Genomic DNA, 23,047 nt, shown 5'->3' on the forward strand with positions numbered 1-23,047 from the left:
AATGTTTTTGAATCCAGCTCAGGCAAGGAGCACAGCATGAGGGCCTTAAGCAAAGCTTTTCTCTTAAGCTTAATCCAAAATGAGGACAGCCTTACCTCCATCCTTACTGCTATCCCTGCCCTGGTGCACGTGGGGAAGACAGGCAGCATGCCTCCCTACCACAGCCAGCTAAACCTCATGAAGGCTTACCCGTGCAAACCTCATGAAGTTCAACCAAGCCAAGTGCAGGGTCCTGCACCCAGGACAAGGCAATTCCAGGAACAAACACAGGTTGGGCAGAGAATGGCTGGAGAGCAGCCCTGAGGAGAAGGGCTTGGGAGTACTTGTGGATGAGAAGCTTGACGTGAGCCAGCAGTGCGCGCTGGCAGCCCAGAAAGCCAACCGCATCCTGGGCTGCATCAAAAGAAGCATGGCCAGTTGTTGTTGGAACGGGTCCAGCGGAGGGCCACGAAGATGATCAGGGGCTGGAGCACCTCTCCTATGAAGACAGGCTGAGAGAGCTGGGATTGTTCAGCCTGGAGAAGAGAAGGCCCCGGGAAGACTTAGAACAGCCTTCCAATACCTGAAGAGGGCCTACAGGAGAGAGGGGGAAGGACTCTTTATCAGGGAGTGTAGCAATAGGACGAGGGGTAATGGTTTTAAATTGAAAGAGGGGAGATTTACATTAGATACCAGAAAGAAATCCTTTACTGTGAGGGTGCTGAGGCACTGGAACAGGTTGCCCAGAGAAGCTATGGATGCCCCATCCGTGGAAGCGTTTAAGGCCAGGCTGGATGGGGCTTTGAGCAACCTGGCTACTGGGAGGTGTCCCTGCCCATGGCAGGGGGGGTTGGAACTCAATCATCTTTAAGGTCCCTTGAACTCTAACCATTCTATGATTCTATTAGCTATGAAGTTGCTGTGTCCCTGCAAAGGCTAAAAGCGTAGAGAGCTCAGGAGCTACAGAAGGTCCTGTCTCCCTCCCCGGAGGAGCTCACCCAGCCACACAACCTCCAGACACAAGGAGAGAGAAGAGAGGTCCCCAGCCCGAGGTGGTATGCTTCAGCCTGCCTCTCCTCGCTCTTGTAGACCAACTCCCCATTGCCTGCTGCCCCCATACAGCTCTTCAGCTTTACACTTACGGAGAGGTGTCAACAGAAAGCAGGGATGCTTTTCAAGGCCTTTTTCTTTTCAGAAAAAGAAATAAATATCTTCAATAAATAAGTAGGTGGAATTTAACTTTCTGAATTTTCACAGAGCATTTTGTTGTTGCCTTTATACAAGCACACGAGCTCCTTTTGGACGAAAGGAGAAAAGGGGAAGGGTTTCTACCACAAGGCTAAGGGGTTTTATTTGTTGGTTTTATGTATCAATAAAATCTAATTACAGGTGTCGAGGGACATTTATTTCAATGCTAAATACCTTATGTTAAGATGTCAATTAAAGTTTTGCTGAAGAGGAAAGTTCCTCAGCAAAAAATGAATGCATTAAGAACGAGTATACCGTTCCCCAGAGGACAGAATATAAAACAACCTGTCAAGTAATCAAAGATAACCAAAGAGAATGTGTTAACTCCCTGATGTTTTTTTCTGTTCGGCATCAGGTGAATGCAAGCTCTTTTACCACCTGACGGCACCCTGTTCTATTAATTCCCTGCTTCTCTCTTTCCATACCCCTTTTATCAGCACTAAAAAGCTTCACAAGCTGGTGGCTGACAAAGACATACACTGACTGTGCATTATTTTAAGGACAACACCAACTCCGACCAGCCAGCAAAAGCTGTCAAGCTTACACGCCACTTAAAAAGTGAAATAAAACACAGCTATGCTTTGAAACATATCGAACTGTTAATGAAAATTAAGTTGTATTCAGCACTAGAAATCTGTATTTCCTACATGTTGGTAAGGGAGAGTCATGGCATTCAGTTTGAAGCATCTGTAAGTGAGGATTGCTCATCCTTAAGTCATAAGAGAAGGCAACAGGAAAATTCCATGAATTCAAGAAACTCTTCCAAATCAAACTTTCATATTTTGGCTGAAAATATGCAATGTGATACAAAATACATGTAGGACCTGGAAACAGCTGTAATCTGGAAGGCAGAATCGTACCCTACAACAGTAAGACACTTAATGAACGTTTAAAATAAATGCCCCAAGTAGAAGACTAACTACACAGATAGAAATACTACTCTGCTCTACCAAGAGCTCCCCTGTACTACTTTAAAAACAAACAAATAAACAAACCCACCCCATGAACAAGAACTGATTAAGATACTTGGGTTTGTTTACTTTAAAAAAACCCAAACTAAACAAAATTGAACAAAAAAAAAAAAAAATCACCCACAGGTAAAGTAAAAAAAAAAATCCCGAACACCAAGACCAACATCCACTGCAAAAGATCAGTATTAAGGTCAAACTTCTGCTCCCACTTCAACAAATTGAAATGAATGGAGAAAAACCAGCCTATGAAATGCAAATGACATTTTTTCAGGCTATGTAGACAAAAGTATTCCCAGTCTGAAGCTCAACCTGTTGCAACACGTTTTCGACGTAAAGGGTGCACTTCTCCTCCCCCTGGAATTAGTCTTAAGTAAGAATGTTTCGGAATACAATAGACAAACAGATAGAAAAAGCAGTTTGTTTTTTTTTTTTTCTAGGTGTTAAAAATCACACACAGCCTTTTGGGCTATTTTTAAAGCTGTTTGAAGATAGCCTAAGTTCATTACACTATGACTGCTTACCTTTTTCCCTCCTGTTACAAATTGCTTGAAGTGGGATCTTACAAAATGAGGATGAACAGCAACAATCTGAGGGAGGGTGGGGAGAGAAAAAAAAAAAGAGAAAAAAAAAGAGAGGATTGTGGCTTAAGTAAGAGTTTACAAGGAGCACCACATCACTTTCTAAACTAGATAACCCTTTGCCAAGTATCAAGTATTAAGAGCTGAGTTCTTTCTCTGCAGTAGAGCCTAGTTGTTTCAGACATGTTTTTCCTAGAAAAAGAGAACATTCTCCATATTACATGGCACGTGACAAGTCATGCCTGACACTAAGGGCCACATTACACGGAACAACTACTTTTTTTGCACAGCAGGCAGCAAAATTAGGACCATGCAACACAGGACTGCTGCAAGAAAGGGTTACCCCAGGTAAGTTTTGTTCAGGGCCTGCCAAGAGGGCAGGCACACCTCAGCCGTCGCAGGAAAACCTCGTGTAGCATCGATGCACCTTACACAGCCTCTTTGCCTTATGTGTTACGAGTCAAGTGTGGGAGATCCAGCTGTAAGAGCAGTAAGGCCCTAGGAGGCAAGTCAGTCGCATCTGATGTCTGTGAAAACCTAAAGACCTCATTGCTTTCCCCCTCCCCCAAGAGCAGCTACAACATGGAAGACCTCAAGCTACAAAACGCCATCATTTGCCCTCTCCACCTCTCCTGCTGCAAGAAACATTTCTTGTTAAAAAAACCCTAGATCTTCCCATACGCCTACTAGAGGTGTTTTTTCAACAGCCTCACATCTCTCAAGCAGAACGTAACTGAAGTTTTCCCTTCCGACGGGGTGCATCAGAATCGCCACCCAACGCCTTATCCTGTGGCAGGTTTAATCAATACAAATTGGTTGCAAAATATGGACCTCACAGTTAGCAGAACCCTCAGAATTTGTATCACAGATCTACAAAGAAATACGTTGAGACAGGTAACAGCTGAAACAGGACAATCTCTCTTTCACTTTGCCTTTTGTATTTGAAAATTCAGTAATACTTCTTACAAAATCAAGATCTGCTTTCTTCCTTCCTAACTGGATCAAAAGCTTTTATATTGAGATAGATAACTGTTTTCTAGTGACTTGAATAATATTACAAGGAAGCAGTATTCCTCTCTCTCATTTAGATTCAATGTGACCTCTCTGGTATTAAACAACAACACAATTACTAAAGATTAAAACAAGCACTTACTTTAATGGGGCAGTCAAATGTTTCATGAAACTCTTCCGCTGAATACAATCCAAACACCTGCACCTAAAGAAGTAGATGAAGAAACCAAAAATATTTACCCAATAACCACTTGACAATTAAAGGTGAATGTAAATCACTAACAGCCAGAAAATTAATTTGCATGCTAACAGTTACATCTTTTTTCCTAAAGAAAAAAAAAAGTTGTATTTAACAATTCAGAGTTAATTGAGACATCTTGGACTTCTATTACAGTGTATCTCTAAATACTTGCAGCAGTGCAAAAGTACTTATTTGAATCTTTTTCTTTCTTTTTTTTTTTTTTTCTGTTTTCTTACAAACACAGCAAAAACTACAAGTTCCTTTTGCTTTAGGGTGATCAAATCTGTTTAACAGATACTGATCTAAGTAAAGTAAGAGAAACATAATAACATTCAGGGGAAGATAAATTAAAAACTCTTCCTTTCTGGGAAAGAACTGAAGGATCTTCTTCCCCTCCAAGCAATACAGGGCTTACATAAGAAAAAAGAAATTTGTGACAATAAAGCAAAACCAGCCTGAAAACCAAGTCCCATATGTTTCTTGGCATCCTCTCTTCCTCCCAAGTGCATTCAGTGCTATTTTGTTTTATCCCATGACCACTGGAAATGTCTTTCTCTGAAGATTCCTCCCTTCTCATCTATGTTGATGTCTCAGTACATTTAATAGTCAGCACTGAAGTTGCAACTATAGGCCATCAGAATATCTATCAGAATTCATCCATCTGAAGAAGCCGCAACATCAAATAAACCCCACCCAAAACCAAAAACCAAAAGTATGTTTCTACTGTCAAGAGAATCAACAGATTTTTAAATGTTTTCTTCCCTTTACTTACAGAACAGGTACACAGGTATCAAGTGGTAAGAAATATTATTAGACTTGGATGCTAAGAGTACAGAATAGGGTTTCTCAAGCTTTTTGTAAGTACGGCCCTCTTTCGGGCTCATGTCTCTTCATCCAACATGCAACGCTCCCTTCCCCAATTCTCAGATGAGACAGTTGACAAGTCAGTTCCTGCAGAACTTCAGAATAAAATAGGGGTGAAGACTTATGGCCAGGAATTAGTAATTGATTTACTAATTATGATTTCCACAAAGAATAATAACTGGTTTGCTTTTTCGTTATGATTTTAAGAGATTTCCAACCACTGCCAGAAGCTGTTGGAACAAAATCACCCCAGCAAGGATGGACACTGCTGGTGGGATAAAGGAGACAAGAGAGCATCCCATGGAGTGATCAGTGGAAAACTGTATCTGAGAGCAAATCTACATTAGAAGGTTCTCAGACACATTTAGTTATTCATCCTGATTTTCTGGAAAAGGTAATCCCATCAGTAACTCTGCTCTGCATGTTCAACAAGTTGGACTCAAGGATGTAAGGGATCTTTTTATCTTACTTCTTTCTCTCTACCCAACCCCATTGTGATTCCTTGGGGGGGGGGGGGGGGGGGCACCAAAAAAGAATTGTAAGAAAAAATAAAAAAAATACTCAACAAAGACCTGCAGAACAAAGCCAGCAAATACCAGTAACAGGCCACAAAAAGTTAGACTTAACAGCTCTAAAAAAATCAGTTCAGAGGACAAGAACCCCCAAAATTCCTGCAGACAGTCAAGGAGACTGAGTAAAAAAATTATACTTCAGATAATCTGCAAGAGGAACTAAGCCATCCTCAGAGCGGCTCAAAGTTCAGCAGTCACAGTGAAGTTAAAAACATCTCAAACCACCTCATCTCCCTTTCAAGCTTGTCTCCTGGATACATCTCCTAAGCAGCATTATCAGCTCTGTCCACTACTCATTAGCGAATATACTGCCTCTAACAACGCGCTTTAAAAATACTGCTGCATGCACTGTGTAGGGCTGAGCTACTGCTCCAAAGGATTGGAAAAATCAATATTTGGAGACAGTGAGATGTATCGCAAAGCTGTGATTATGTAAGCCAACCAAAGGGTTGTATTTGAGTTGGGTCTGGCTGTAAGCCTAGAAAACCTTCGGGCTGATGTCTAGAGGATTTTGTTTTCTGGGTTTTTGTTTTCGTCAGTTGGCACAGCACATCCAATGCAACAGAATAAACAAAATAAGAAACAAAGGAAAGAGAAAATAAGACAGAGAGAAGAATGGAGGAAGAAAAAGAATAGATGTAGTTAAAACACAACACTGCAAATTCCATGGAAGCAGAATCCTCAAAAATGACAAAAAACCCCTCTCAAATTAAAACTAATTATTCAAAATTGACATTAGCAACAGTGCCTTCAACATTTTCATAATACTCCATTGAACATGGCAATATGATATTCCTTTAAGAGTCTGAAAACAAAATGGAGCCAGTTAACTAAAGAGGAAAAAACAACTCAGCATAAAATACATGTTATCATGTTTACTCTAGGGACATCGTATAACAGTTTATTACTTCTTAATGCCTTTTATTCTTCAGAGAGAAAGTGGTTCTTTTGATATTACAAACCTATATTGGATTTATCTATTTCTACTTTCTATCTCCACTCAGCTCAAGATGTTTTTGGGTAGCTGGAAAAAGGATTTCATTATGAGAGTCCATCCCATTTTGCCAGTCGTGTCCAATTTTAAATATCTAGAACCCACCACTCCAGTGCATCCAAACTTATCTGTTTCGTTACTTCCACATGTGGAAGAAGCAGCCAACCTTTAGCGATTAAAAGGCAGGAAAAAAAAGGTATTTTATTTGCAAGCCACATTTCTTGAAAAAAGATCTATGTAACACTTCAAGATATTAACATAAATATTGTTACAGGTTTTAAACATGACACTAAAACATGTAAACTCATGAGTTTTCAATATAATTTACATTTCTTCATATGAGAAGATGCAGGTTTTTCAAGACAGCATACAAGTAGGCAAAAAGCTAACCAAAAAAACCTCCACAGCTCTGAAGCTGCAATCCATATTGCCCTTGTATTTATTCCAGCACCATTATTCTCCTCTTATACTCTAATATTTAAACACTCGGCTATTTTCCCCAGTCAGTGGCCAGACTAGAGTGGTGGTGGCTTTGATTTCTGTTCCTTTCCATGCCAGTGGTGACCAGCTGCAGTTGAGTCCATTGCCCAGGAAGATGTTCTAAGAACCAAACATGCAGTACAGAAAAGCTGCAAGTGGCTCCCAAAGCACTTGTTGGCCATGTACAACATAGAGGTGACAGGTTTTGACATTAGGTCTGGATGCCACCCAACAAGTAGATGGTTACAGAATTGCACTGTGCTGCTATGCCCTCCTTCCAGTTAACGTAGCTAGTCCAAATCTATTTTGAGAGTGGTAAAAGAGAGAAAAAAGTAGTAAAATAAAATACATCAGCCAGCAGAAGAGATATGAGGAGGGGGTTCTCATCATAAGGCCTTCCCTTCAAGAAGACTCCCTCATACTGGATCCACTTTGATATAGGAAAATGCACTCCCTGCCTATCGTGAAAATCTTTCGCAGTGGTCTAGAGGACCATTATTAGGTAGAAAATAGTTGCATCAACTCAGCTGGTTCAAAATTCACAGGTCTTTTTATTATAATACTCCTTTATAATATTATTATACCTCTTTTTTGTTTAAAATTGATTCAAGAAAACAAAGCTGTTTCACTTTTCCTTTTTTTTTAAAAAAGCATTTAACTATTTTTACTTATTTATCTGCATTAATGACGACTCTGCAACAACTTGCACAAGTGTTTTAGTTTCTTACAATATGAACACTCCCACTGTAGCAAGGAAAGCTATAAGGAATATAAAGTTACACTTCTGTTATGATCCAGAACTATAGAAGTGCTGCATTATCTGGCCAGGAATTTCTGCCATTTTCTTATAAAATAGCACAACATACAAGCATGTGTTTTCACTCATTTTAGGGATGGATTCTTTCATAGAGACACACCTTCCTGGGTCAAGTGGGAGGGAAGCCTAACTTCTAAAACACCCAGATATTTCAAATCTCCAGATGAGCTTTTCAGTGTAGAATATGGTGAAGCATCAGTGTCCCTGGACTCTATGAATGCAAGAATGATGAATATTGCGCTTGTCGTACTCCAGCCCTGCGTCAAAAACATTACCAGAATTAGCCCAGGCTTGGGGACCATAGTTTAGACTGCCTGGGATAGCATGTAATGTCACCTACTGGATCCACAATAGCTATTTCACTAAATGAGCAAAGATTCACCATTTAAAGTATTGTAGTTTTTTCAAATATAGCCACACTAGAGTAGGGATTATGGATTTTTGAACATTTTTGAAATCAAATATGTATTTTTAATATTAATTTACTATATGAAAAATGCGCATGGCTTGTAGTCTTACTGCAACATAAACATTTCGAGGCGGTAATCCACAGTCACATCTGAGGAGCCCTTACAGCAAGTGCTTGCCTCTCCCCACCATTCAAAACACCCAAACCAACAATGCTAGCTCACCACTTTTATTACCTTGCACAATTCCTGACCTGTCCCTTATCTTGCTTAGACAATTAGGACACTCGGGCTGTGTTTCTCACAAGCTGTAAAATTCTACAACCCACTTTGATAGGCACTAGTATGCCAATTACTATGTCAAGATACTGACATCAAGATATCTCTGAGAAACAAAAGGCTTGGATACATAAACTGGCTGCCTCCCTGTTGAGGGAAAAAGCCCACCTATTTGGAAGGAAATAACCCACGTGCATACAGTCTAAAGGGGTTGTTCCCCCATTTTACCTACTGCAAAATCCAATTTTATTTTTAATTTATAGAACTTCTACTGAATGGGACGCATCCATTAGGATCAGCAACATTCCTCATCCCCCCTAAGTCTACTCTGTAAGAAATCTTCTCCTCGGTAAGTCAGATGGATATTGAGAAATGATTTAAATGATTTTTAATGCACTGCATTTGTATATGAGCATTTATTAAAAAAGAAGCTTAAACACACCCTGTGCATTAGAATTTTATCATTGCAAACCAACATTAGAAAGGGCTGCCATCGACTTAAAAACAAAAAAGACATTCTTATAAGTGGAAAATCAATCACCAAAACCACTAAATGTCACAGCTCAACATTCCAGAGAAGCACTGATAATTGTTAGTTATACACTGCACAAATGATATATGTCCTCAGTCAAGGAAGTAGGTGCCAGTTTTTTAGGAAACTGTACATATATTGATTTTACATTTATTTAATGTGGCTGTTGTAAGACACTTTATTCTTCTGATAAACTATGATTGCTTATCAAAAGATTCTATAATTCAAGAGAAACATTCATAACGTGTGTGAAAATGAAAACCACCAGCCCACAGAAATCATGCCCACAAAATCCAATTTTGTGGATTTATAGCAGAAAGGCATTAAACTACTGTCTTGCAGGAACAGCAGAGTAGTCACTGAAGTATAACTGGCACAGCAGTAATGATTAAGGTGACATGTCCTCCTGCCACAGCTGTTAATCAGCTTAATACCAGTTACATTATTGACATTCTTGTAATTACTTTTCCTACGGCACATTTGTGCAAAATATATTTGACTTTAATTTTGAGTATTCAAAGTTGAGCTCAGTTCTCAAAACGGATGGTCAAAGTGGTGGTGCTAAATGCAGGAATTAACTCCACAGGTATCACAATTATCTCCAGTGTCATACTGAGGACTACCTGCTACCTCATTAAATATCTAAACGAGTTTGTTGTACCTTGCCATCTTCTGAGCAAACACCCATGTGTTCTCCACTTTCATCCAGGCTGATCTGATTTATCTTCACCGGGCTCTAGAGAAAGAAAAGTAAAGACAGACAGACAGACTTAAAGTTTGAGATTACCTCACCAATCACATGCTTTAATGCTCCCCATGCTTCCTGAAATTTAGATGTTAACAGTTGTAGAATGTTTAGTCGCATTAATTAAAAAAAAAACCAAACCAAAAAACAAAACAAACAAACAAAAAAACCAACCACACCACAGAATAGGTATTTCTATGACAATGGCAAAAAGCAGCCTTCTTTCCAGCCTTTTGCCTAACCCAAAAACTTGACATTTTTTGCAGTTCTGTACCTCAGGGCTCTGGAGCTGCCAGGCTCCCAGCCCTACTCCTGCACACCACAGCTCTTGGTCAAGAACCTCTCCTGCTGTCCAAACTCATAACATAAAACATGCTGACCACGCAGGCATCGAGACAACTAACAATTCTTCTGGTTAAGTCTGATGGCTATACTGATAATTATTTCTTCCTTCAAATCCCTTATCTTTCATTTTTGCCTGTAACGGCGTTTTCAGAAGCGAGTATTAGAAGATACTTAAGTGCAACACAGCTATACTCATTCTTCAACAAATACCAAGAAAAGCCCGAACACTGCCCCGATTTAATAAATTTTCCTTTCCTTATCCAGATAGACTTTCGTTTCTAATCTACAGGGTTATACAGCATCTGTTACTGTTTACTTTAACTTAAATGTCTTGTCCTTACCTTAAGTACTGAGGACTAACTTAGAAGAACATCATTTGGGTAACGCAATGCATATCCTCTCGCATACAAAAACCCCATCCAATTACATTCAAGTACCAAGAACCTTCTTATGCAGCATGATCCTGATTTCACCCTCTGTAACAAATAGCTCATCATTTCAAGCATCATTGAAGGATCTTCACCCAAGTAAGTCTCTCTTACACATTTAAGAACAACTTTTCTTACTCTCATAAAATTTTGAACGGAACGAACCACAAAACAGATCACTTCAGTGGTTTTAAGCATGATAAAAGAGAAATCCATCATATGTTTGTGTGAAAAGAAAGTGTCACTGGAACACTGGAGTCATGGGGTCACATTAGATGTTACACAAGTGTGTCTAAAATATCACAGGTCCTTATATACACTATGGCAGTTGGAATGACATCAAAAGTACATCATAAAAAGTTATATAAAAACACACTGTCAGAGGGACTATCTACAGGAGATAAACTGAGGTCTTCTCACAGCCTTTGGAAAGCTTTTCTCCATAATCTTTCACACACAAAAAAATTCCAGCTCAGGGAAATGAAGCTTTCCTCTCTTCCACCTTGAAAAGAATATATGCCCAAATCACATTGCATTTTCCACAAGCTTCTTTCTAATCAGGGCTGAAGAACTGAGCCCTGCAATGCACTAGTTGTCTGATAAGTTATGAAAATGATGCTGCCAGCTCTTTTGTTTTCCCACTTCCTTGCATGCAGGAGACACCACTCTTGGCCTCACTTTGTGTCACCACAGAATGCTACCTGGAAATATCGTAATCACTGCCTACCACAAAGTTGTCTTTCCACTGTGCATCATTTGCCCAAAACTGCACTGTCGAGGAAGAAGTCAAACTAATTTTCCTTGATTTATGTGCTCCAAGAGTATTTTCATTTGCCACAGAGCAGTTCGGCTGACCTGCTGCCTTCCAAAACCACAAGTGAGTGCATCACTGGCAGTGCAGGCAGCTGGTGCACATTCCCCTGTTGCGTTCTTCCCAACACATTTGGGTGGCATCAGCTGAGGAGCGCAGCTCAAGACCGCACCAGCAGGCTGATGGGCAACATCCTCGTGAAAGCTCTGATTCTCAGGTGCTACACACCCAGTTGGCTAATTCCAGGACCGGAGGATGCTGAGTAAGGCAAGACATGTCAGTTGTCAATCTCTTTCTAGAAGCTTCATAAAAATTGCTAGCACGCCCTTTTATTCCTGCCTTACCTTGAAAATGCCTTTCTAAACTTCTGGCTTGCTCATCAAGGTGCAAGAGATGATTTTGTCTCTGTTTAGGAGAAGAAAACTAAAATAAAAAAGGCCAGCACGTTTCTCATTGTAAAGGGAATGGTGGAGACAATTCTGGCCCTCTGAAAAGTCAAGCACTCAAATTTCAACTCAGTTCATCTTGGAAGCAGCATATTTTTTTGTTCTGGGCTGCATCTAGGTTGCCATTGCCACAACTTTCTCACAAAGGTTCTTCTCTTCTTTTGTTACTCTGCAACTGGAAAGGCAAAAAGTCCATCTTGAATAGCCCCACCTTGACACAGGGTCATACACTAAGGTACAGTGTTCAATTGGCCACGTTCTTCTTGTCTCTCCAGCACCTACATCTGCCGTCAGGGCTGACATGACAGCAACAGCAGATCTAGCAGCACTCCTCTGTGATGGGCCTTCTTGGAGACACTCTACTGCAACAAAGCCCAAGACAAAAAAGAAATAAAAGAGCACACACCAGAAGAGTCAACGGCTCATTCCTACAGTCCACACTGTTCCCATTTTGCTGCCAAAAGCCTTCGATAAAGTTTGATACTCAAAAAATAAAGTGCAGGAAGTAGGCAAGGTAGACTATGTAAGTTACCTTCACATAAAAGTTGAAGGCGAGGAGCAGGATGATGGAATTTAACTGTCATGCTGCGGTTTGAAAGCCACGTGGCATACTTTGGAGATTAAATGTGTGATCATACTCAGGTAATCAAACAGCACCCAGCAAGGCAAAACCTCTCCTTATATACACGCAGAATGTTGTCAGTGGGTGAAAAGGGGATTCCACAGTATTTGTATTTTTCCCATATTCACAACTATACAGAATACTTCAGAACAGCTTGTTGAGTAGAAAGTTGATGATACAGTATTTCTGTGATTCTGTGATAACACTGTATATAACTGGTGACTTGTTACAAGCCTTCTGCATGCCCAACACACCTCTTATCAGTTGCTTTTAAATTTTCCTTTCTCCGATTCTTTTTTTCCTTGTTGCCTACACTATACACAGATGACAATCAGGGAAGACAAAAAAAATTCAACTAAAAGCCGACCTGCTCACTTACACAAACCTCCAGCGAAGTTCCAACAGGAGACACTATTCTAGATGATGTACAGAAGGCAAAACAAACAGAAAGCAATTTTTTTTTTCAGCACTCAATTGGCACTGCTGGCTATTAGCCTGTTCACTGACTTTACTAGTCTGAACTTTCTATGGAGCTCAGGAAGCGATGATAGACCATGATCTTAAAAACAGTCAAGGCTGAATATTAAACACATTTCAAAATAAAGTTCCAGCAAGAATAGCTAATGCCAGGATCTTCTTGTTCAGAAGTGAGTAACAGTCAAGCCTGCTATTTCCAGAACTACATTCCACTGGAAAGCTGTTTAAGATTTGTATCTAAAACTATCCAGGAAATCAGAAATAAAAGACCACAGATAAAATTCGCATATGTTATCTAAAGTGCTTTTTCTAGAATCAGCTCCAATTCACCTTTTCATATCAATTATTTTTATAAATACACTGCTGTGCCAGTCAGCAAAGTTATTTACTGTTTCAAATTCAGTTGTATTTATACCTTGCCAACATCCTGTGGAGAACTTTGATATTTCAGAAAAAAAGAAGCACAGATTATTTTGTGGATTGCCCTACCTCACCCTGCCTTTTTTTTTTTTTTATTTTATTAAACATTATGAACTCAGCCACGGAGTTACAACTGTCTTTCCCTTGTGGCTTGTTTAAACCTTAGTCCAGCTAACCCACTGAAGAGTTTAATTTGCCTGGCAAAAGAAAATAGGCTTTGGTTTTTACAGTACAGAGAATAAATGCCCTTCCTGCAACACTCGCCTTTACAGGCCAACAAAGGATAAAAAAATCACTCAAGGTTAAAGAGGACACAGGTAGTCACTAACTCATCCCAATCCGGAGGACTGATTGTTGCATACAGTCGGAACCACGATACGCTTCAGCGTTTGGTCAGCTGACTGTTTTAAAGGTATTTTAAATGAGTGAGGAAAGAAACTGCCCAAACTCACAGGCATCATATTTAAAAAAATAGAAATAAAAAAATTAAGAATTACAGCAGCAATCTGAGGTGAAAGTCAATCTAAAAATTAGGAACATATAATCCATGTAAGTATTACGCAATTAAGTGATGATCTGATCATAAACCCCATGCCATAAAACCACAGGGAGCTGCAAATAAAATGTTGAGGAAATTACTAATGATTATTTAATTAGCACTACATTGGGTAATCATTTCTTAACCTAATTAGGACCCCTAGCTTTAGGCCAAACAACTGAAAATACACAACTTCTTTGTGGTCACAATGATACTTCCAGTATTCTGTAAGTAACAGAAACACATATAGTATTTCTAAAGCAACATAATTCAAATCTGGCAATAAGGAAATACACTGAAATGATTAACCTGGGAACAACCTCACAATTTCATACACTGTGGAAGTTCTGGCAAAGAAGGAAGAAACGCCTTCAGCTGAATTTCCATTAGCTGCAGTTTTCTTTCTGATGGAGACATGTTTGGAATTCTGGACAACGTAAGTAAGTTTGACTGTTCAAAATCAATAATGTCAAGCTGACACTACAGAACAAAAAAAATGTTACCTTAATAGAAGAAAGAAAAGTTTAGGGAGAGGGAGAAAAAGCTAGCAGGCACCTTGCACATAAAGATCTAAATGCAGGCTTTTGCAAAATCCTAGATTTAAAGGAAAGGAAAGGAAAATCAAGTATCTACCAACAAATGTACCTCATGTGATAATCAATTACCTAATGTAAAATGCTTGAAATAAACGCACTTAGTATGGATTATGTCAGCTCTTCAATTAGGAGTAAATTCACGGCCACTCAGAAAGCTTCTTTTAATTGTGTTCTTTGTGACAACTCCTTCTCCCCTGACACTCATCATCAACCCACCTTATACTATCAGTCCCCCGGTGGTGAACCCGAGAAATCAATCTGCTAATGTATAATTTGTAAAGCTCCTCTGACTAACAAATGGATAATTGATTCTTTCACAAATGCTGCATCCCAATGGATATGAAGTGGATGAACAAGAGACATAAGACTGGATTTCACTCCAATTCTGTGAGAAATGCAGTATTTACAGGCTAGGAATCTAAGCGTTTTAATAGTTGCCTGTGACTTCATGCCTTTTAGCCACAGTTAGCAGGCAAGCAACACACACATTAGAAGTGTGAAAAGCAAAGCAGTGTTCGATCATACTTAACACCAAAGCTCATTTTACTTCAAGAGGTTCCCGTCGCTAATACAACCCCCTTAAGCAGCGTTGTCATCCATTCTTTAAAAACAATTTTCAAAAACTTCACCTAAATTAAGCCACACATTTTTATTTACCTAACTACACGCACACATATATGTATTCAAGGAAGAAAGACACCCATAGGTCTGTAAAATTAGCATGTAAAATTCCAATGTACAGCAATACGACCAACCAACCCACTGCTTAAAATGTTAGCTCACTTGGAATAAGGAGTACCATTTTTATGTTTGTATTATTTCCACCATGGCCGAGGTATCCAAGTGCAAAATACTGATTTGTAAACACAAAGCACGTCAGTTATTGTCATAACTAAGCCAAGATCCTCTCAAAATACAAGCTTTGCTTTAGGTAGGATGAGGAATTTACTTTGAATAGAGCCCCAACTCTTCAACTTTTACATCCATAAATTAGACATTCTATATGCATCGGCACCAATGAATTATGAGAAACAACACTTTTAAGACTCCAGTACCTGAAGGGGGCTACAGGAGTGATGGGGAGGGACTCTTTGTCAGGGAGTGCAGTGATAGATGAGGTGTAATGGTTTTAAACTGAAAGAGAGGAGATTTAGATTAGATACTAGAAAGAAATTCTTTCCTGTGAGGGGGGTGAGACACTGGAACAGGTTGTACCAGGGAAGCTGTGGCTGCCCCATCCCTGGAGGTGTTCAAGACCAGGCTGGATGGGGCTTTGAGCAACCTGGTCTGGTGGGAGGTGTCCCTGCCCATGGCAGGGGGGTTGGAACTCAGTGATCTTTGGGGTCCCTTTCAACTCTAACCGTTCTATGATTCTACTGGGGGGAAAAAAACCCCATCAAACTAGGCAAGTACTGAATACTCCCTTTCTCCAACGGTGCCTCTCCAATCCAAAATGATACCCTCAGCCCACCTAGAAGAAAGCCTAATTTACCAAACTTGTCAAAAAAGGGAGTTCTACTTTTCATGGCCTTTTCATTTTGGGAAGTGATAGGTGACAGCAAGTAAGCCAGATAGTGAGAGAGTCTTCAACGGGGAAAGGGAAAACGGGAGAGGGAAAAGGGAAACAGGGAGAGGTGTGCAACAGCTAAGCACAAGTGTATTACACATTGTTTGTCCCATGTGTTTTGACTTCAGAACACTGATGCCCAGAGATCTCTTGTACTGAGGAACTACCTTTGAAAAGAAGAAATTTAACTCACACACTTTTCCTGTCCCTGAAGCTGCAGTGCTGCACTGACTTAGGCACATTTTGCATATTTGTAGAGTTTTACTGATATAATAGAGGGGAAAAAGCAACTCTGAAAAGCAAATCCTGATGCTGTATCACGGTTTAACTATAAGAAGGTAAAAGCACACACATACCTATGTGTTTATATGCAACTGGGAACTGAGAAACATAAGGAAGTTAAACAACGGTTTAAAGTGAAAAAGCAGCTTTGAAATTTACAGAATAAGCTGTTTACCACTGCCTGCAATAGAAGTAGCATACTCTGAATTTACAACACTTAAAACTTTCATTTGATGAACACGTACTAATATCCACCCCAAAGAGGTTTTGTGTGGATACAACAATACCAGCAGCCAAATTCTGATAAGTGAGTGAGGATTCCTGCTCCAGTGCTTTTCCTATAGCACTCTTGAACCTGTCATTCTCCAAATGAAAAATGGGAGATTATATTGGTTAGAAGAAAAGGGAGGGAGGAAAGCTGGGGAGAGTGACAAGGTCTGGGACACAAAACAATAACAACATTAACTTTTATTTTGTCTGCAGGAAGGCAGACCTTGCCTACAAAAAATAAAGATCTCAAAAGCTTGTCTAAAACTAAGGCAATATGAGGACAAGGAATTTCTCATATGTAGCCTGAGAAAGTGAGAAAGACCAAAAAGCCTACAGTGATTTCAATATTTTCCACATCAGTGAATCCCTTAATCTTGTTTGTCAACTACAGGGACTAAGAATAAAGAAAAAAAAACAGCCAAGGGAAAAAAAATTAACAAGGGATCTCCCTAAATCTGCAGTAGTTGCTAGATAATCAGAAGGCTTGTCTAAGAATGATGGAACTATTACTGAAAACAAATTTATATTGAAAGCCTACACTGCTTCCTAGCAGAGTTTAACTGTTAGCTAATTCCTGAAAGATCCAAAGTAGAATCTCCTTTCTATTAAAACACTGGTGTGTAAGGAGATATCCTCCTGGGAGCTCTGTGCCAAAGTAAACAAATTACTCCTCTTTCCTCTTCTCCCCAGGTCCCCTTTGCCATCCACTGTATAACTCTAGGGCTTCCATGACGGCGTGTCCTAAGCCTGCCTTTACTTCTCTGTTGCTATCTGTGTATTAAAGCCATCTGAGAATATGAAGCAATATACCCCAACGCACACCCATGGGGAGGGCTGAAGTACAGGTGGGGGGCTGAGGAGAGGCTGCAGGCAATGGCTACATGCACCTTCCTCGGACAACCCATCACAGCATGGGAGAAGACTAACCCCAGCAATCTGGAGGTTCACCTCACTGATTTCTTTAACTGCTTTCTTTTCAGAACAGCTCCCCAAGCACAATGAACTTGGAGAATTTATCATTGAGCATTAACTTTCCACACAGGCTACTGAATTATAAATCGGGCTTTGAGGAACAACCCAAAAAAAAAAAAAAAAGTATCTAAACCTCTGAGGACAAGACTTAGTGGAGTGCTTTCACAGCTTGTTTCTAACAGAATACCACCACCAGTGTCATTAATGTATTTAATAGGATTTTGTAGAATTCTACCCCCTGAAGTAGAAAGTACGAGATTTTTCTCTATTTCTTGATAAGCCACATTTAAGAGACGTGACTGATGAGAGAGGCCAACCAGGTCATACAGTGCAAGTTCTTGTCAGGACAGGTTTTCTTTTTAGAGATTATTTTACTGGTGCTTTGACCAAACAACTTTTAAAGAAGCAAAAAAGCTCTTGACTATTCTTCTCAGGGGTCATGCATTGTTGTGCCAACATCATTTCCAGGAAGGTTTTCACAACAGCCATGAAGCTCATCCCCATCCTTGGCCTAACACAGGACAGAGGACATAACCAACATGGAGCCTAGCATTTCTGCTTCTCCATACATTCCATTATGTAGCCATTATTTTTCTCCACAACTACATCGTTTTCTTCCTTCTATCAGATCCTGCAATGAAAAACTGCACTAAGCACTTTTTTCAGTTATTTTAGCCTGTCAATGATTCACTACAATGATCCCAACTTGATGGGTACTGAAATCAGTGAAAAGATCTCTCACTGATGGAACCAGACAGAAGCAGAAACATTATATGGGAAGGAATTCCCTTTCCTGGCTGGCTGTAACTAGTCATATTCCTGGCATTCCAGGAATTCCTGGCATTCTCTAAGCAATCCTGCTTCAGCAGGGGAGTTGGCCTAGATGATCTATATGGTCCCTTCCAACTCTATAAAAAAATTCAGTGAAAATTCAGTGAAAATGTTACACTGGGTGATCAACACTGAAGTTTGGCAAACAGCTGGAGCTAAATTTCTATTTTCCTCACAAACATTCAGTTATCAACCCTGGTATAGATTGGTATAAGTCAGAGCTATATGCAATGATAAATAGATTTCCTGCTTACTGAAAGCATTGCATTCTCTTTGGACACCAACTCTGGAACTTCCTTTATTTGCAATTATAAAAGTCTCACAAACCCATCAGAAGTACTCAACGCTGGATGTCTGATTCTTGACAGGATCCTAAACACATCTGCAAATCAAAAAGATGGGGGATGAGGCAGGAGAATATTCACACAAGTAGAAACTATGGATCACGAAGTGTACTGTAACTTACTGTAAGCGGCACCTTGTAAGCTGTATCCTCACTGGGACAGTAAGACAGGGAAAGCTAAATATGAAGATGAACTGATCCTGTGCAACTTCCTCAATGCATGTACATACAAAGAGGCTCTATTTCAATACCAGTGTAGGCATCATTGCTCAAAATAAACTTTATTTAAAGTAGATCAAAAAAACAAACAGACAGATTCATTCGTTCTTCCATCTCTACACTGCTCACGTTTCTCAGCTCCTGTCTTCAAAACTGCCAAGACTGCAGCAACAACAGACTTCCATTAGCAGCCAGTTTAGGCTTACAGTGGTGAACCTTCCAACACCAAAATACTGATTTCTGAAATTTCTTACAATTTTATTTCTCTGCATCACAGGACACTGAGTGGAAATAGCTTCCTCAGCAGCATCGCAGTGGAGACAGTCAGCCTGAAAGTAGCTACTTCTGTCAGCAGCTACTCTGACAATATTAACACCCCAAGACTGGTCAAATCTGGACTGGCCACGTTTAGCATTCCATCAGGAGTGCAATAAACAACTGCTATACACACTGTCATGTCTTTTAAAACAAATAAGTCTCATCCTTCAGAAAGGAACCCTTATTAGATTTACAAAGTTCATTATCAATAGTATCTTACTCCCTATGGGGGAAAAAAAAGTCTTAGTTTTGTCTTCATGTTTTGTTCATCATATTATGCCCCTGTTATGTCATTCTGTGTTTTTAATAGTGCTGCATTTTTATTGTTAATGGAAACAAAGGGCTGTAGCTCTATCATTAATGTCAACTTGTATAAAAACCATTGTCCTCCAGAACTCAGTTGCTTTGGACTTTCTAACTAGGAAAACATTTTCTAATGCAAATAATATTTTATTAATGCCAGAACTCTGAATAATTCTGACAAGCAAACTGCTATTATTTTGTATATGTGCACGCAAGTACCTGCCTTCTCTATAGAGGAAAATGCCATCCAGGTATAATATGCCATTTGAAAGGAAAACAGCTCTAGGAATCAGCAGTATACCAGCTTCTCAGGAACCAAACCTTTCCAAATCCTCCCTACGCTTTTAAAGGTTGTTAGGGTTTAGAAAACGCGTATCTGTGTTATCAGTCTTTTATGAAAAGACTTCATCAGCGCTACCTGAAACTAGATGTTTCATTGCTGCTAATAAAAACTCCAGAGCAAGCTTGCCCAGTGGTCCACCTGTGCATCAGCAAAGAGCATTTAGGGAGGGTATGAGACGGATGTGGCACAATATGCTTCTGAGACAGCTGGAAAAAGGAAGCGGTGAATCACTGTGTCATGACAGTCAGTATCACCTGGTCAAACCAGAACGCTCCCAGCAGGGCAGGGACATCCCTGACAGTGAGAACCTGTGGGTCTTTCACTACCAAAAGGTAGTGAAAGACAGAATAAGCCAGCAGCATCCAGTCTTTACTGTCAGGGGCTAAGCTTCTGGAAGGCACAGAAAAGTGTGTCTTATTTAAGTAATAAAGTAATCTTTTGCTTAAATCAGAGATTAAAAAAATATTACTGTGCAGGGTTCTTTAATGTCTTTGAAATTAGAAATTATGTTTCTGTATTTTTCTTAAAAGCAAATAAACTTCATTGCCTAATACTGTTGTCAAATTATGGGGCATAGGGCAATTTTTTTAGATAAAAGGTCAGGAATAGTTGCAAACACAAATTACTTTTTCTAAATGAACATAAGATGCAGTATGCATTCAAATAGCAAATGCAACCAAACCTGGATAGTGGAAGAGTTAGAAGGAAAAAAAAAAAAAAAAATCGTTCTCATGATTTTGATGTTTCTGCATAACGTCACAAATAATTTTATTCAAAACTGTTTGAAAATGCCACATGTAAATTCCCTTAGCGGAATTACAGTAAGGTCCTCTACTTGATCTTTCACAAAAATAGACTCAGTTCCTACAAGGTCTGATGAAAAAATAAAAAAATACATTGGAAACTTTGCCCTTTCATTGACCAATGCTGTATTAAATAATATAGTAGTAATGTTCTTCCTGTTTAGCATTCTTCCATAATGAAATATTTTTCCCCCCAGAATTTTCCAGATTTCAATTTTTTTGGAGAAAACACACACATTACGATAGGATCCTACCAAGTCATGAGAAACTGAACTATTAGCTATGTCTAGATGATTCTGACAACACAGTATTCAGTCACAGCCCTTTACCTCATTAAGAGGTAACATTAACAAACTCTTACTGAAATAAGTGACATTAAAGAGGGCTACTAAGGTATCTTAAACATAATACCTTTAGAGCTGGTCATGAAATGCAACTGACAGATGACAGGCTACTCGCTCTGTAGAGAAGTGATTGATACTGGAGAACAAAAAGGAGACGTCTTCCTATGCCTCTACGCAAAAAAAAAGAGGAAAAATAATATGCATGTGGGGAATCATGAAGTTGTAGAGAGATCATTCAGCCTGTGGATGGGCTGACATACTTCTCAAAAGAAGGTACGTGGGCAACACAGCTTCTTGTGAAAAGTTGAAAAGAGAAGGAAGAAACAATTGCAGTCCCTGAAACAGCTTATAAAGTACATAGGCTTTACACTTCAATTGAAATGTATTTAATCTCCATCATACACGTTACTCTTTGTGACTGCAAAAGCACACGTTTGACTTGTATGAGCTAACAAGAAGAAATAAATGGCGGGACCACACAAGACCTTGCGTAGCCACACTGAAGCCATGCTTCCAACTACACTTTTCATGTTATTCTGCATTAAGCTACAGAGTTATTGCAAGTTACAAGCTTGAAAGAATAATTATATGAAATGGTCATGCTTTCCTCTATTTTGAGCTTATAAAAATTACTCATACATGATACTACAATTGTTAAAACCTCCCATTATTTCATCCATAGCCCAAGCAACATTTCTAGTAATAACTAATGCGTTCCACATCCATCTGATCTCTTTGTTTAAGTAAAAATGTAAAGTAACACTCTCTTCAAAGGAAAGTTAGATAGAGTAGATACAAAGATGATGTGCAGAACATCTATGAGATGTTTTTTTGGTTTCAGGCATGTCTGACAAGAAACTTTTCTAGACCTATGGAATAATGGCCCTGATGCAACAATTTTTGCCCATCTAGGGAAGCTACCTCACTTCTCATCCAGTGACAGCGAGATCCAGGTACACCATGATTCCTGCCAAGGAAGGGTCCTAATCTTCAATAGCTCCACAGTTCCCATTGGGAACACTCTAGGTCACAAAAAACCTAATAAGCACAGTACCAGAAAAAAACATCATAAGACATACTTTTCCAAGTCTTTATAACATCCAAAAAGCCAGACTCCAAAGGCCATCTGAGTTACTCCCACAACTACTGTAAAAACCTCTGTATTTCCAAATCATCTGCAGTTAAAATGAAAAAACAGGTAGAGTGAAGCTGAAGAAGGGTTATTAAATCGGGCACAGACATCCAAGTCTTAAGAGCAAAATCCCAAAGGATGTCACTTTTCTCCAGTTTTTCTACTGGGTAGAGCTAGGGGTTAACTTAAAGCATTTAAGATGTAAGACTACATCAACCATTTGGGTGGGAGGTCCCATGAAGGGGAAGGAAACCTGTTCCCTGCATAGACACTCACTCCTATTAAAACCTGTATTTTTACTTTGGTGTTTGAAGCCTACATTTATAGCAGCCCACTTGGTTTTGTACAAAACACAGAATTTCAGCTTCAAATTTAACAGGCGTAGTGACACCCTGCAAACACTACCACACAGCTACCCAGATCTTTACTCTAAATTCTGTTGCTTCATTTCATTTCCCGACTAAGTCTTCTTTCATAGTCTGACAGTGACAACTAAAATGATGTAGTTAAAGTAATAAACAGGGAATTTTAAGTAGCCTGTCAAAATAAGTGACGTTTATATCATCTTAGTCTTAAACTCTCATGTGAAGTTCCATTCAAAGTAACTTCTTCATTATACAATCAAATGCTAAAAGTTACCTTCCCCATCGAAAGATGCTGCATTATCTCTCACAGCAGTTAGTGGGCTCCACATCATTTCCAGCAACAGTATTTAGTGCTAACAACAGCCGTTTCTTCATTACAAATAGGCTTTTCTTGTTAGCAATTAAACTCTTCCGAAAGCAGGTCAAGTTTAGAGAAACCTCTGATATTTTTGTTTGCAACCTGCTGAGGTATCAGCAAAACCAACAGGCCACTGATTGATCTTCAAGCAAGCAACACACTTGCTCCAGAGGCTGGCGAGGGCTGTAACTTTAAT

General features: G+C 39.5%; 1 protein-coding gene across 2 annotated transcripts in view; it reads right to left on the bottom strand.

Annotated features, from left to right (window-relative positions):
- Positions 1 to 23,047, bottom strand: part of VPS41 (VPS41 subunit of HOPS complex) — a 113,868-nt gene that overhangs the window by 65,290 nt on the left and 25,531 nt on the right. For both annotated transcript variants that reach the window (XM_074146171.1, XM_074146169.1), the window contains 3 exons: positions 9,635 to 9,709; positions 3,930 to 3,992; positions 2,720 to 2,785 (listed from right to left, as the gene is read on the bottom strand). In XM_074146171.1, coding sequence (XP_074002272.1) covers positions 2,720 to 2,785; positions 3,930 to 3,992; positions 9,635 to 9,709 — 204 coding nt within the window. The remainder of the gene's footprint in view (positions 1 to 2,719; positions 2,786 to 3,929; positions 3,993 to 9,634; positions 9,710 to 23,047) is intronic.

Source organism: Numenius arquata, chromosome 4 (genome assembly GCF_964106895.1).
Source record: "Numenius arquata chromosome 4, bNumArq3.hap1.1, whole genome shotgun sequence".
In the NCBI taxonomy this organism is placed as follows: domain Eukaryota; kingdom Metazoa; phylum Chordata; class Aves; order Charadriiformes; family Scolopacidae; genus Numenius; species Numenius arquata.